Source organism: Cyprinus carpio, chromosome A6, assembly GCF_018340385.1.
Source record: "Cyprinus carpio isolate SPL01 chromosome A6, ASM1834038v1, whole genome shotgun sequence".
In the NCBI taxonomy this organism is placed as follows: domain Eukaryota; kingdom Metazoa; phylum Chordata; class Actinopteri; order Cypriniformes; family Cyprinidae; genus Cyprinus; species Cyprinus carpio.
The window spans coordinates 28,061,121-28,074,576 of record NC_056577.1 but is presented as its reverse complement, the minus strand read 5'-3'; the positions used below and the strand labels follow the sequence as shown (position 1 = coordinate 28,074,576).

Below are 13,456 nucleotides of genomic sequence, written 5' to 3'. Positions count from 1 at the left end.
ATATTTTTACAATTTAAAATAACTGATTTCTGTTTGAAATCATTTTAAAATGTCATTTATTCCTGTGATGGTAAAGCTGAATATTCAGCATCATTACTTCAGTCTTCAGTGTCACATGATCCTTCAGAAATCATTCTAATATGCTGATTTGCTGCTCAAAAATATTTATTATTATTATCAATGTTGAAAATAGTTCAAAAGAACAGATTTTTTTTTTATTAAATAATCCTTTATAAGATAGTCTTTACTGTCACTTTTGATCAGTTTCATGCAGCCTTGCTGAATAAAAGTAGTAATTTATAAAAAATAAAAAAAAAGATTGACACCAACCTATTGATTTGTTTGAATAACAATATATAAAACTTTATAGAAGCTGGTGACTGTCTGTGATAAACAGGTGATTTTTCTCATGGTAAAATACAGAATGTATAATGTATTCATGCACACAATCAACATGCATCTCACTGAGATATGGTAATATTGCAAATTTACTTAGAAAATATGTTTCAAATATTCTAAAACTGATTTTAAAAACCTGAAATGTCCCTTACAAAAAAAGAAAAAAAAAAGAAAAAAAAATCAACAGTGTTTGACACGATCAAGTTTGCATCATTTGTGCTTGCTAGCCGCTAGACGACAGCACCAGGTCTGGTTCTTTGCTGTTCTCTGAGTTGCTGCTGCGTCCACAACCGACCGTCATTTGAGCCAAGCGAGCAGCTCGGAGCGTGGCTGGAGAAGGCGGTGTGTCAGTGAGGCCTGGTTTTTTGGGTGGGACTGGAGGTGGGATCCCTTTGGGAATAGTTGGAGACCTGATGGTGGGAGACAACATCCCGGAGAGGGCCAATGTGCGGTAATCTGTGCCGAAAGGGGAACTGTTGGGGGATGTTGGTTTGCTGGGACTTTGCTGAGTGCTGAAGCGACTCAGAGCCTGTGTGACAGTGCTGCGGGCCGCTTGTTTAGAAGAAGTGCTGTCTGGTGGAGTCACATGGGCTGCACAGGGCGAGAAGTCACATGGACTATTCGGAGGGGAGGAGACAGTCTGGGAATCTTGATCAAAGGTGCCTTGGAACTTGTGACGTGCTGCATGGAAGCGCTGGTTGATGCCAGCCTGGTATGCAGCTTGTGTACTGGGCATGTCAGGTGATTGATTGCTGTTTGTAGGGCTGTGAGCTTGTGGATTGGTCTGAGAGCTCTCATTGGTTAACATGCCCTGCTTTTCAACATTCCCATTTTCCTCCATAGGAACATGGTGTCCGTTCATTTTTATCTGCATCTTGTTTGATTTCTCCTCTGCATTGTTCATCTCTCTCCTCAGCTTCTCTAGTTCTTCCTGTAGTGCTCTAGAGCGCGCTTCCTCCTTTCTTAATCTCAGCCCAAGCTGCTCCCTTTCAGTGTCAAACTCGGCCAGCAGCTCCTCTCGCCTCGCCTCCGTTTGCATAGCCCGCTTCTTTTCTTCCTCGAGCTCCGCCCTCAGAGCCTGATTGGCCACTCGCTCACGATCGAGGCGATGGCTGAGTTCGTTGGCGTGCTGGGATTCCTCATGGGCACGAGTGCCGGAGCGTTTGCATTCACGCGTCACCGCCATCATAAGCTGTTTATGCTGGACTCGCTGGTCTTCTAACTGATCGTTCAGTCGTTTGTTCTCCCTCTCCATTCGGGACGTCTTTGCCTTCTCAAACTCCAACTAAAAAAGTATTAAAAAATAAACCAATTAGTTGGAAATAAACTGATAGATTTATAAGTTTACAAAAGAAAATTACATTTTTCTGAAAATAAACACTACTTAAAAGTTTGGGGATTTTTTTTAAATGTTTGTAAAAAAAAATCTCTTACACTCAGCATAGCTGCATTTATTTGATAAAAAATACAGTGAAACAAATATTTTGAAAAATTATTACAATGTATTTTTTTTTTATGTAATTTATCCCTTTGAAGGCAAAGCTGAATTTTTAGCATCATTACTTCAGTGTCACATGATCCTTCAGAAATCATTCTAATATGCTGATTTGAATCATTTCTTATTATCAATGTTGAAAACAGTTTTTTTTTTCACAATACATTCTTTGATTATTATTTAAAATAAACAGCATATATTTGAGAGTTACTTTTGAAAGTTTGAAAAAAAAAAAAAAACTTTTGAACAGTAATGTCTGGAATTATTTTATAATTTGTCATTTCAAGCGCAAATCTCACTAAATTTTATTCAGTTCATTCTTAAAACAAGAAGAAGGAAAAATTAGCCAAAAACGGGAAAACAATTGTATTTCGTAAAAATAAAAAAAAATATATATATAAAAAAAAAAAAGTATCTTATAACAATGTTTGGATACTTTTTACGTCACCTTTCATATTAGCATTAGTTTGCATTTGTAAAAGGATATTTTGCTCAAAAGTAATATCTAATTTTCATGGTTGAGCTCCTAATTTAACATTTTATTCCTACATTTTATTGCTGCTAGAAAATCTTTCCTATTTTTCCTTTATATTTTGTGGCCAATTTTATATTAATATTATGTTCTATTTATATTAAACAGCATGTTTTATTAAATACTGTGTTTTGACAAAGGCTTAAGCAATCAGATTTGTTAATTAGACATTTTCTGTGGGATCTATATTACTTTTGTTGTAATATGCAAAAATGTGCATATTTAATCATATGATACATAATTTGTATATTTAAACGTGTAAAATTTAAAAAAAAATAATGTATATTATATTGTATATTTTAACATCAATAACTCATTTTTACTAAAGCAAAAGAAATTGTAGCCTGTGGTACCTCAAATTAAGATAATATAATTTAAGTATAGTATTTTCAGTTCTTTGTACCTGCTGCAGGAGGCGCTCTCTCTCTTTCTCCAGGATGTAAGTGACATCATCTCCTTCTGCAGTATCCTCAGCATGCTTCCTCTTCTCCTCCTCCAGATCAGCAATGACCTAAAACCACCACAGAGGGGCGACAGAATGAGATACTGATTAGCCTACAAACCAGTCCAATCTCTCCTTGACCTGCTACACTGTGGTAAATCCAATATAAATGATATGATGCTCACATTAGTATCCATGTCAGTGGCTTTCAGCTGCAGTATAAACTCACCCTCCTGTGTCTGTTCTCAGCAGCTGCCAGCTGTTTCAGCATCTTCTCCTGCATCCTTCTGCAGTGTCCGACCACCAACTTCAGAACCGCCAAAGGATCCGAGTGAGCTGTGGCCGCACAGACACCGTCTCGTCTCTGGGAGGAACTTCCTCCGTCTCCCCTGGTCTGGCTCGAGCTCTGGAGGACCTCACCATCTCTCTGCAGGGCCAGGAACGGGTCGCTCAGGTTGTATTTACCATATCGCTCCCACATGTAGGAATCCCTACGCTGGGCCTATAGCGAGACAGAGACAGATAGGGATTTATTGGATTAGTTTAGAAGGATTTCTGCTCATTTCAGTTTTAACAATTAGTGTTTAAAATCCAATTTTCCATAATCTTTTGATATGAAACAGCTATCCGAGATCTGTTATCTTGGTAGTTTGTGACTCATTTTTGTAGCTTCCATTCAAAACTCTGCAAGCCTTGTAAAGAGGCCTCCCTCCACTTTTCTCTCTTTCACACAGACACACTCAGTACAAACTTGCTTTCTAAACAGGAAATGAGATGATAGAGAGCATATGACCCTGCCAAAAGCAACATAAACCATTCTCTTAGGCTCTGTGTATATGTGTGTGTGTTCAGCTCCTGGTGTTTGTTGTTTTAAGTAAGAGGTCAAGGAAGGGGTCCATAAAGGGATGAAACAATTGCTCCAGTATACGAAGGGTCAATGCAGCGAATGGGACACCAAAAAAAGTTCCAGCTGGAGTAATTTAATACCTCCTGAAATGACTCTGAACTAAAAGAACTCATTTGACCCAGAAAAAAAAAACACAGGGACAAGGAACCGAACGGAACTGTTTGAACAGTGAAGAAAGTGTCACTGAGAGCTAGAAAGAGTCTTATATTACATCATTCAAGTAGTGTTGACAATCTGAGAACAACAGAAAAAAAATAAAAATAAAGGAGGAAACCCAAAAGTTACCCAGGGTTGCCAGGTTATTGCTGCATAAGGTGTTCTGGGTGGTTGCTATGGTACACTGGGTAGTTACTAGAAAATTACCAGTTCCAGTTCTAGAAAGTTTCCGAGGTGCTTGAAGGGAGCCCTGGATGATTGCTAGGGAGTTAACTGGTGTTGCTAGGGTGTGTTGGGTGGCTGCTAGAGAGTTTTTAGTGAGTTGCTTGATGGGTATCTTGGGTTGTTTTTAGGGAGTGTGTTGTGTGGTTGCTAAGATGTTCTGGAAAGTTGCTAAGTGGTTGCTAGGGTGTTCTGGGTGGTTACTTAAACTTACAAACATATTTTTGGTTTCAACAAAAGAAGTTTGAGCTTGAATGTAATGAGAAAGGTGGGATGAAACACTTCACCTTGTACAGGGTAGTTTGGAAGGACATGGCGAGTTTTGTGATTTCAGCTGAAAGCTGTAAGACGGGGAGCTGCTGAAAAATGACTAGACATCTACAGGGAAAAGAGGAATGAAAATGAATGCCAGGAGAGAGGGTAAAGACACGCAGATGAATATACATCTAAACAAGTGCAAAATTAACGTTATATCACACCTGCCAGTAGAGGTTTATTTATTTATTTATTGACCATAAATAATCATTACCAGTCACAAAACTATATTCTTCATTATTACATTATGTATATGTATATATATATATATATATATAGTTGTCTTAGGAACACACACACACTATATATATATATATATATATATATATATATATATATATATATATATATATATAATGACCATGTTGAAATGAACAAAGAAAGAAAACATTTCAAAGAAACATGTTCTCCACTGCATTGTCATATCACTCAGCTCATCTGCTCTTTAGAATGACAGATTCAGGTTGTGACATGCATGTCCATCTGGTAAGTGTGTGAGAGAGTATTTGTGTGTTTAATGGTTTACTAACATTCAGAAACATGAGCATGAACTTGCCATATAAGGCAGATCTAAGATTCTACTTCTACAAGAATTTAGGATTATCAGAATCTCACACACTAGACATGAATAATATGGTACATGAGTGTAAGTCAGTACACTTTGACTCTTTGTGAACCTCTGTGGCACTGATGCTGGAACAGATAAATGTGCCGTGTAGACGTGACACAATGAATGAGTGTTTTACAGTCTCTGAAGCAGAAGGGGTGAGACAGAAAGAGAGAAGAAGCTGTGTTTTTGTCTAGAGGAGGCCTGCTGGAAGTGCTTAACAAGAATCTGAGGATGATGGTGGGTGATATTACCACCAATACTTTAATGAAAGCTTGGGGTTTAAAAAATGCATGTCTTGCATATAATAAAAATTAATGTTTTGGGATTTCTGGGATTTTATAGTGGTCACTAAGGTATCCAATGACAAACTGGAAATAAATAAGCTTAAGCATTCACTGGGTAAATTCCTTGATCTGGGAAATATCCTGTGAATTATGTGGAAAAAGATGGTAAACATGAAGGGGAAGAAATCTAAAGTAAGGAAAGGCGTTTCTGAAGTGGACAACTTTAAGATAGGCATCTAGGAGTTGTTGCATAATAAGTAAAATCTTTTTTTTATTATATAACTGCTTTGATTTATGTTTACAGGAAAAGTCAGAAAAGAAAAGTGATAAAAGGAAAGGTCAAAAGGGGTTGCAACATGACAGGTCAGACTCAAATAACTTTTGTGAAAATAAAATGTCAAAATATGGGTGAAATAATATTCTATCGTCATTCTGCATAACAGATATATTTATGTAAAAATTAATGTACTTATTCTGACCTTCACTTATTAAAATATATAAAAGAGTAAGTGATCATACCAAATGTTATAATATTTAAAATTATTAAAAACCTCTTGCTGACAAAAAGGTAAATTCTGGTTTGAAGTATAATGACAAAGATTGGTAAAGATTTAAAATTACAATTAATTCATTTTTGGGGCTGTAAGAACGTATAAAGGTAATTTTTTGCTTAGAAAAAAAAAATAAACAGGACACTTTGGACAATTTTAATTATATTTAAGCTCCATAAAGGTCATTTAAGCTCCAAATAGTCCAAATAAACAACAGCTGTATTGTATGTAAAATATTTTGTTCGGGAAGCTAATGGGTGTCTGCTTCCATTCTATATTTATGATGCTTTCAATTGTGTGTGTGTGTGTGTGTGTGTGTGTGTGTGTGTGTGTGTGTGTGTGTGTGTGTGTGTGTGTGTGTGTGTGTGTTTAGGCTAATAGCTTGAGCAATTATGGGGGCCTTGGGAAGATTAACCATACTAATGACTTAAGATAAGTCAGCCAGTCTGGTGCCTTCAAACAATCTCCGTGTGTGTGTTAGTCTATCTGATAGATAAAGATACCATAAAGAGTATCTTCACTAAGAAAATTAGAGAGACCAGGAATAAAGGTAAACAGCACACTGACAATAGTGAGATACTGTTGCTATCTGCTACCTGCACTCTCAAAATCATCCATACTAGCCCCTCATATGAAGCTTTTTTAAGATTATATATTTATGTTGTTAACTTGCTTGAAACTTTGAGCTGAACACCTGGAAGGTATTCTTTCTGGAACTTCAAGTCTATTTACTTTGTTAGTCATGAAATGTTTTCAAGTTTAAAAGTCAACAGCTGCGAAGGGGCAGAAATAAGCATGAAAATGATTATTTGAGCAAAATACTATTTAGTTCCCCTCTTTTTTTTCAGTGAAAGCACCACAAGCAAATTAATGAATAGTGTTTGTACAGTATGTACGATTAGCATGGCTAATGAAGTTACACAGAGATTAGGAGCTGTTGTGATGTGACTTCTTCCCTCCCGTTGATTTTCCCTTTTTCTTTTGACCAAATGCATAAAGGAAATTTGTAATGTGTGTAAGAGTCAAAGCAGAAAAGTCATGCATTAATGACCTCATTCAAAGCAGGCAGTGAGTGACAGAGATTGTATGACAGAGCATGCCAGAACATCACCCCTAAAAACCACAGAGGGTTTTAGAAGAAATATACAGTTGGGTTAAATATATGCCATCTACTTAAGAAGTCACTTAAAAGTGATTCAAAAGAATGATTAATGTCTGAATCTACTGTTTGTGATGCTCACATAGCCTCAGTCCAATGCTTTCGAGAATAGGAATGCAGCAGATAATATCTGTGCAGGCTTTGATAGAGCTTTACCACAAAAATCATGATCTGAGAGCACAGATGCTGAATTTTATTACCATGCTAACATGATCAGATGAACCAACGGCACTATAATAAAGTTGAAAGCTGATGGTAGACAAAAGTAATAATGTTTGACATGTTTGTGTGTGGCTTTGCAGTGAACAAACAACATTCAAAGTGTATTTCGGAATAAAGCAAGGCTTGATCGGGGGCCCAGAGTATTGGCGTTTGTACTGACGCACATGGTATGCTCAAAAAGGAAGCTGTCTTGCTCACTGTCTGGCTGATTTTGAGTCATTCCTCAATTGCCAAATAAGTAAATCAGCTTTATCCACAGAATTAACTATTGTGATATATCTAAATTGACAGTAAACTCACTGGTCCAGGTTACATTTCACACCAAAGCAAAAAAAAAAAAAAAAAAAAAAAAAAATATGAACACACACACACACACACACACACACACACACACACACACACATATATATATATATAATATGAATAAAAAATTTAGACATATTTTTAGTTTAACATATTTTTTATGAGTTTGAATTGTACACACACACATTTAAAATAAATAAATAAATAAATTGATTGTGAGTTCAGTTTGGCCTGCTGGATCTGGCAGCATTTGGAAGCCTGGTGTCCACCAGGAGTGTGGGACGAGGCCCAGCAACAGCAGTGGAATGTAGTAGGAGACTCACAGAAAAAATAGATAAATAAAAGTTAAGCAGAAAAGAGTTTGATGAAAAAGCAAGGTAAATGAGATCCAGTCTGCTCTAATTAAACCCTGATGAATGCTGTTGAAATTAATGTGTGAAAGCAGTTGAACTGGTAACACAGAAAATAGCAAAACACAGGAAGTACAACAACAGTTTTAACAGTGGGTATGAGAAAATATCAATCATTTTGGCATTTATTTAAGTGTATTATTATTGGCAACTATTCTAAAAACATGTGAGACATTTGTTGCACAGCTAACCAAGAACTCTGCATACCAGCGGCATCATTTCTAGTGTAAGGACAAGTTTTATAAAGGCTAACGATGTTTTTATAAATGTATAGCCTTTATATGTCTTAAACTGAGCTTTGACAGAGATGAACTGTACACTGAGGTTTCTTAGTGTTTAATATACTAGTTTTTAATTTGCTAACGTGTACGATTGAGCTCTGAGCCAGACAAACATCTGGGTTTCATTGAGTGATACAGCTATAATGTCTCTCCTGGGTATCTAGTCTGCTGTGCAAAGAGTTAAACGTGTTTGACAGCCAACTACTGTCATCCGACAATTACTGAAGCATACTATTATTGAAGTATTGAAGTAACCACCATGATAACCAGGGATGGACCGAAAATGTGTTTTAAATAATTATATTAATAAAAAAATATTTAGAATTTGTAGAAATAATTATTTTTTTAAATGGCACACACATATATATACACAAAACAGTTCTTTCTGGTCCTCGAATCTGATTGGCTGAGAGCCTTGTCCAGGCATGCAATATTCTTGTAATACCTTTTGCCTACACACAGCCGTGCTGATATACAGCCATATCGCACTGCTACTCGTGTGATGTTGCTCATATATATGTGTGAGTGTGTGTGTTCTGAAGAAAATGAAACTAAATACAACAAAACTAACTGATTGCAGATTAGCATTCTGTTTTCATCAACTAATGTGACTTTATCGATCACAGCTATCTAGGTCATCATAAAATTCATTCAGGACAATCTGGGTTTGTTTATATATCTGTTTAATGGGAACTCTCTAAGAAATACCAAGAAATACACACCGCAAGATCATAAGAGCTGCCAATCACAGAGGGAGTGTAAATTGATGTACAGTATGACTTGGGTCGCAGCTGCATGGATAAACATGCAACAACAGCACTGTACGTAGCTGAACATCCAAACATCTTGAATGGAAAAATAAGTTCAGATGCTCCTTAATAAATTGTACATGACACAGGAATGATTTTCTCTTTTTTTGTTATGTTGTGATGCCCATTTTCTTTCTGTGCATCACACAAAACTACTGTATAGCTTGAGAAGGCTTAGATGTGTAGTGCACAGGTCATAAACCAATTTTATGGTTCATTTATAGCGTTTTTGGTCCAAATTAAGACCTGTATGAAGATTCTCCAAAAATTCCACAGAAAAAAATAACAGCATATGGGTTTGGAATGACATGTGGCTGTGTAAATAATGACAGAACTTTCATTTTTGAGTGAACTGTTCCTTTAAGAATTAAGAGCAGCATGATTTGCCTGTTCTGCCATTGATTGCCGCTTACAAAGAAACTAAAAAAAAAACATTCTTGTCCATTGATGGGACTTGACTGACCTTGAGTGCCTGTATGACAAAGTCTCTGGCCTCCAGCTCTCCCTCAAGAACACTAAAGAGAAGCAGCACATCTCTCTTACTCAGAGCCTCCACATTCAGCCTCGACTCCTGAAAAGACAACAAACCGCTGCAAATGAGTGGGCGACAAAATACGAAATAAAACTCAAATGCAGACAGAGATTCTAATGACTTTTTTCAGCAAAAGATACACTACATAAGGACAAAGTCTATGCTAAATTGTTTGGAAAACATGCAGTCAGGCAACAATCTCCATGTCTACAAATCTTCTCCCTTCCTTTCCATCTGCAGACCAAATGACTACAGTCTGTTGTATTCTCCATGTGCTTGTCCTGATTATACAGTGTGCTGCTTATTCAGTGCACGGTATAATGAAATAAACAATGCAAACCCACAGTAAACAGATTAACTATATACATTTGCTCATTTGCTTTAGGTTTCCAGTATGACTGCAGCAAGCAGATGTTTTCAGCTACTGCTGCCATTAAACATCAATACCACTTGCAGGCATATTTGTCACAGACACACTACTGTTCAAACCTTTTTTTTTTTAGGTTTTTGAAATGTTTCTTATGTTCACCAATTGGCTGCATTATTTAATTAAAAATACAGTTAAAACTAATATTGTGAAATATAATTACAAATTAAAAAAGAAATGTTTTCTATTTGAATATCTTTTAAAATCTAATTTATTCCTGTGATGCAAATCTCAATTTTCAGCATCATTACTCCAGTCTTCAGTGTCACATGATCCTTTAGAAATCATTCTAATATGCTGATTTGCTGCTCAAGAAACATTTCTTATTATTATTAATGTTGAAAACAATCTTATTTTTCTGGATTTTTTTTCAGGATTTTTGATGAATAGAAAGAACAGCACCATTTATTTGAAAAAGAATCTTTCGTAACATTATAAATGCCTTTACTATCACTTTTAATCAATTTAATGTATCCTTGCTGAATAAAAGTGTTAATTTCTTTAAAAAAAATTTGGTCTTAGCATCAAGAAACAGACTACTTTGATAGTAGAAAAAAATTACTTACCAATCAGGGCATGATTAAATGCATTTTTACTTAATTGCACTAAATCAACAACCTGAATTAAGCCCATCACAATGTTCAGTCTAGTAGACATTTATGCTTCATCAAAAGCCATTTATTTTAAGCCAGTCCTCCTGTAGCAATCAAAGGGTTAACAGGCTTGTCCAAGAACCTAATGGCTATAGATCACAGCTGTGATCTAAAAAAAACCCTTCCCATTTCCATGTTGTTTCTCTTTCTGTGCAGTTCACAGGAAAAGAAATAAGCAAGTCATTTTTCCATTTTACTCATGAGTCAAAGCATCTGTCACACATCAAAGCTAAAGAAAGAGACTTCTTGCTGGAAGGGTGAGACTGACTGAAATTCCTTCCCGAGCTCTTGCTTCTAAATACTCGGTAATTGTGCATGAATAACCTTGAAAATATCGAACCAAGAAAGTATCCCATATAGCTGTGTGCACCATAAATGCTTGACCCTGTGCTGCAAGCTTCAACTGAAATAATCTTATGAAACTCAATCTAGATTTCTACATTCTGACCCCACTTTGCTTTTAATGCTGCTTCATGTCGAGATTTGTGCGGTTAGCCAATGTTTCCACATCACGAAGTCATGAAGGAGTCTCAGGGTGTTACATAATATGCCAGAGACGGAAGACGTCCAGCTACTGTGCTCCAGCTGAAATCTGGAAGCTTGACTTCCACGTCAGAGCTGCCATAAATAGCATTATTGTACTTTGCAGTGCATGATTTCAAATTCTTCTTTTCATCTGTGTTGTGCAACCTTTAGTCAAATCTGTGCTAGTTAATAGCCATCACGTTTCTTTTGATGTATTGTGCGCTGATGGAACCTGCATACTATCTGAGGCCATGAGTATGGAAGAAAGCTTTCATGGTTTGCGGTTTACTCATTCAAACAGTGCTAATTTGAATCGTGTTCCTAAGCAAAGCCATACTTTATAGACACGCTAATTTCACAAGTTCACTTCATAAAGCCCAAAGAAAATTATATCATGCATCAGTAAGTAATTTCAATAACCTAATAGTTATATAGATCAAGTATGAAAAATATAAAAGATACACCAGCTTTTTTAGCCTTTACTAAAACTTATGATTTAGAATGAAATATTGTAGGGAAAGGTGATTAATAAAAAAAAAGAAAAGAAAAACATTCTTTCTTTGATGTGCACTTGAAGATTATCTGAGTGTTCTTCATGGTTGACTAATTTGGCATTTCCTTTTTACCGGTGTCCATGCCTTTCTGAATTAAATGGTGCTACACTATTCAACATCAGCCCAAATGCTTCTTAAATTACCCAGCATTTTTCCCTGGAGCTAGACTGAAGCATGCAGTGTTCGAGTCCAAGCTCACCCGACATGTCAGAGGGTAATTCATTTCATCCTCAAGCTGCTTGTGAGCTACAAAACAGATGGCTCAATGTCAACTGCCTGTTGATGTGATCAGCTGTACAGACCACATAAAGTGTCATATTTTTAACCGTTTAAACCATTTAATAATGTTTTTTTTTCAATCATTATTATTATTATTATAACATACTGTTTTTTTTTTTTAAATAAGGTGCAAAATTCTGAAACCATATTCAGTATACAATTAATAATAAAATAAAAATAACTATTATATTAAACTGGAAAAGTTCCACTTTTTCGTTGATTACCTTTGATGTTATCCATCCAAACCTAATGTACTGCCTTTGACAGCAGTTTTGGGCATCATACGTGCGTGCAGCATTTTTGGGTTCACTGGAGTTCATCTGACTCTCACCGCGTAACGTTAATGTATATGATGCCCAAAACTTATGAACTATTAAACTCAATTTTTGCCCATTGATGCAAAAATGATGCCTAGGTAGACAGCGCACTACGTTTCGAAACACAGCCTTTCACATTTGTGCAGATCTGACAAGCAAAAAGCTGTAATAATAACAATAATAATAATAATAAATATAAATAAATACATAAAAAACAATATGACGTCTCGAATATTTGGACAGTTTTTAATCTCCGTTTCGTTGTTAGAACAGTTGCTGTCAGAAGTGTCGTCTATTTAAAACTGTAATTAGCATTAACTATTCAAACTATTCATACACAAAACTTTCTCTGCCTCTCGTGCTCATTTTCTTTTATTATCTTTTACTATAAAAGTATTAAGAGATGTTATGAAGAGAACATTCTCACCGTTGCGGGTGCCATGCCAGGTTTGATGATAAGTTTCCAATATCTCTCATCGAGCAGCACCGTTGTTTATCATCGGCTTCAACAAAGTTCATACGCTGTGAAGGAACGCAGATAGACATCTTACACAGCCAATGGGATGGAAGTGTTTCAGCACAATAGACCAATTAGAAGCGAGACGCAGGGATAGGAGGCGGGGCGTAACGGGAAAAGTTTATAAAATGGGATTCTTTGTGCAGCTGTGAGAATAGAAAACACTCTACGGTCCTGAATTCCCAACACGACATATTTGGACGGGTTTCTGTGAAAAATAAAGTTTTTATAGTATCAGGGTCGAGTTAGATACATAAACAGTCTAAAAGTCATCCTAAATGTTGAATGTTAGACGTGTTAGTTTGGGTTAGGAATGCACGTGTGCCACCTAGTGGTGTCTTATTGTAGTAAACAATTATTCCAAAATAGTCCAAAAATATTTGGACACTCGTGCCAGAGTTTAAATGAGATAAATCTCAAACTGGGAAACATTTTATTTAAAGAAAAATAAAGAAGAATGTTTCGCAAAAATAAGTTAGGCAAAATAATATATTTGTTTTCAGGCTTTGTATTTACCTAAACAATGCAATAACAATTTAAGTATGTAATAAAAAA

General features: G+C 36.0%; 1 protein-coding gene across 2 annotated transcripts; it reads right to left on the bottom strand.

Moving 5' to 3' along the window:
- Positions 1-245: 245 nt before the first annotated feature.
- On the bottom strand, positions 246-13,389 carry cttnbp2nla (CTTNBP2 N-terminal like a). 2 transcript variants are annotated; one of them, XM_042758850.1, is made up of 6 exons: positions 12,812-13,389; positions 9,561-9,668; positions 4,441-4,531; positions 3,098-3,370; positions 2,830-2,937; positions 246-1,684 (listed from the first exon to the last, which is right to left on the bottom strand). In XM_042758850.1, the coding sequence occupies exons 2-6, from the start codon at positions 9,629-9,631 to the stop codon at positions 623-625; spliced, it is 1,605 nt and encodes a 534-aa protein (XP_042614784.1). In that variant the 5' UTR covers positions 9,632-9,668; positions 12,812-13,389; the 3' UTR covers positions 246-622. The 2 variants fall into 2 exon arrangements, with proteins under 2 accessions (XP_042614784.1, XP_018961499.1); XM_019105954.2 differs by lacking the exon at positions 4,441-4,531 and having other exon boundaries at positions 248-1,684.
- Positions 13,390-13,456: the final 67 nt, after the last annotated feature.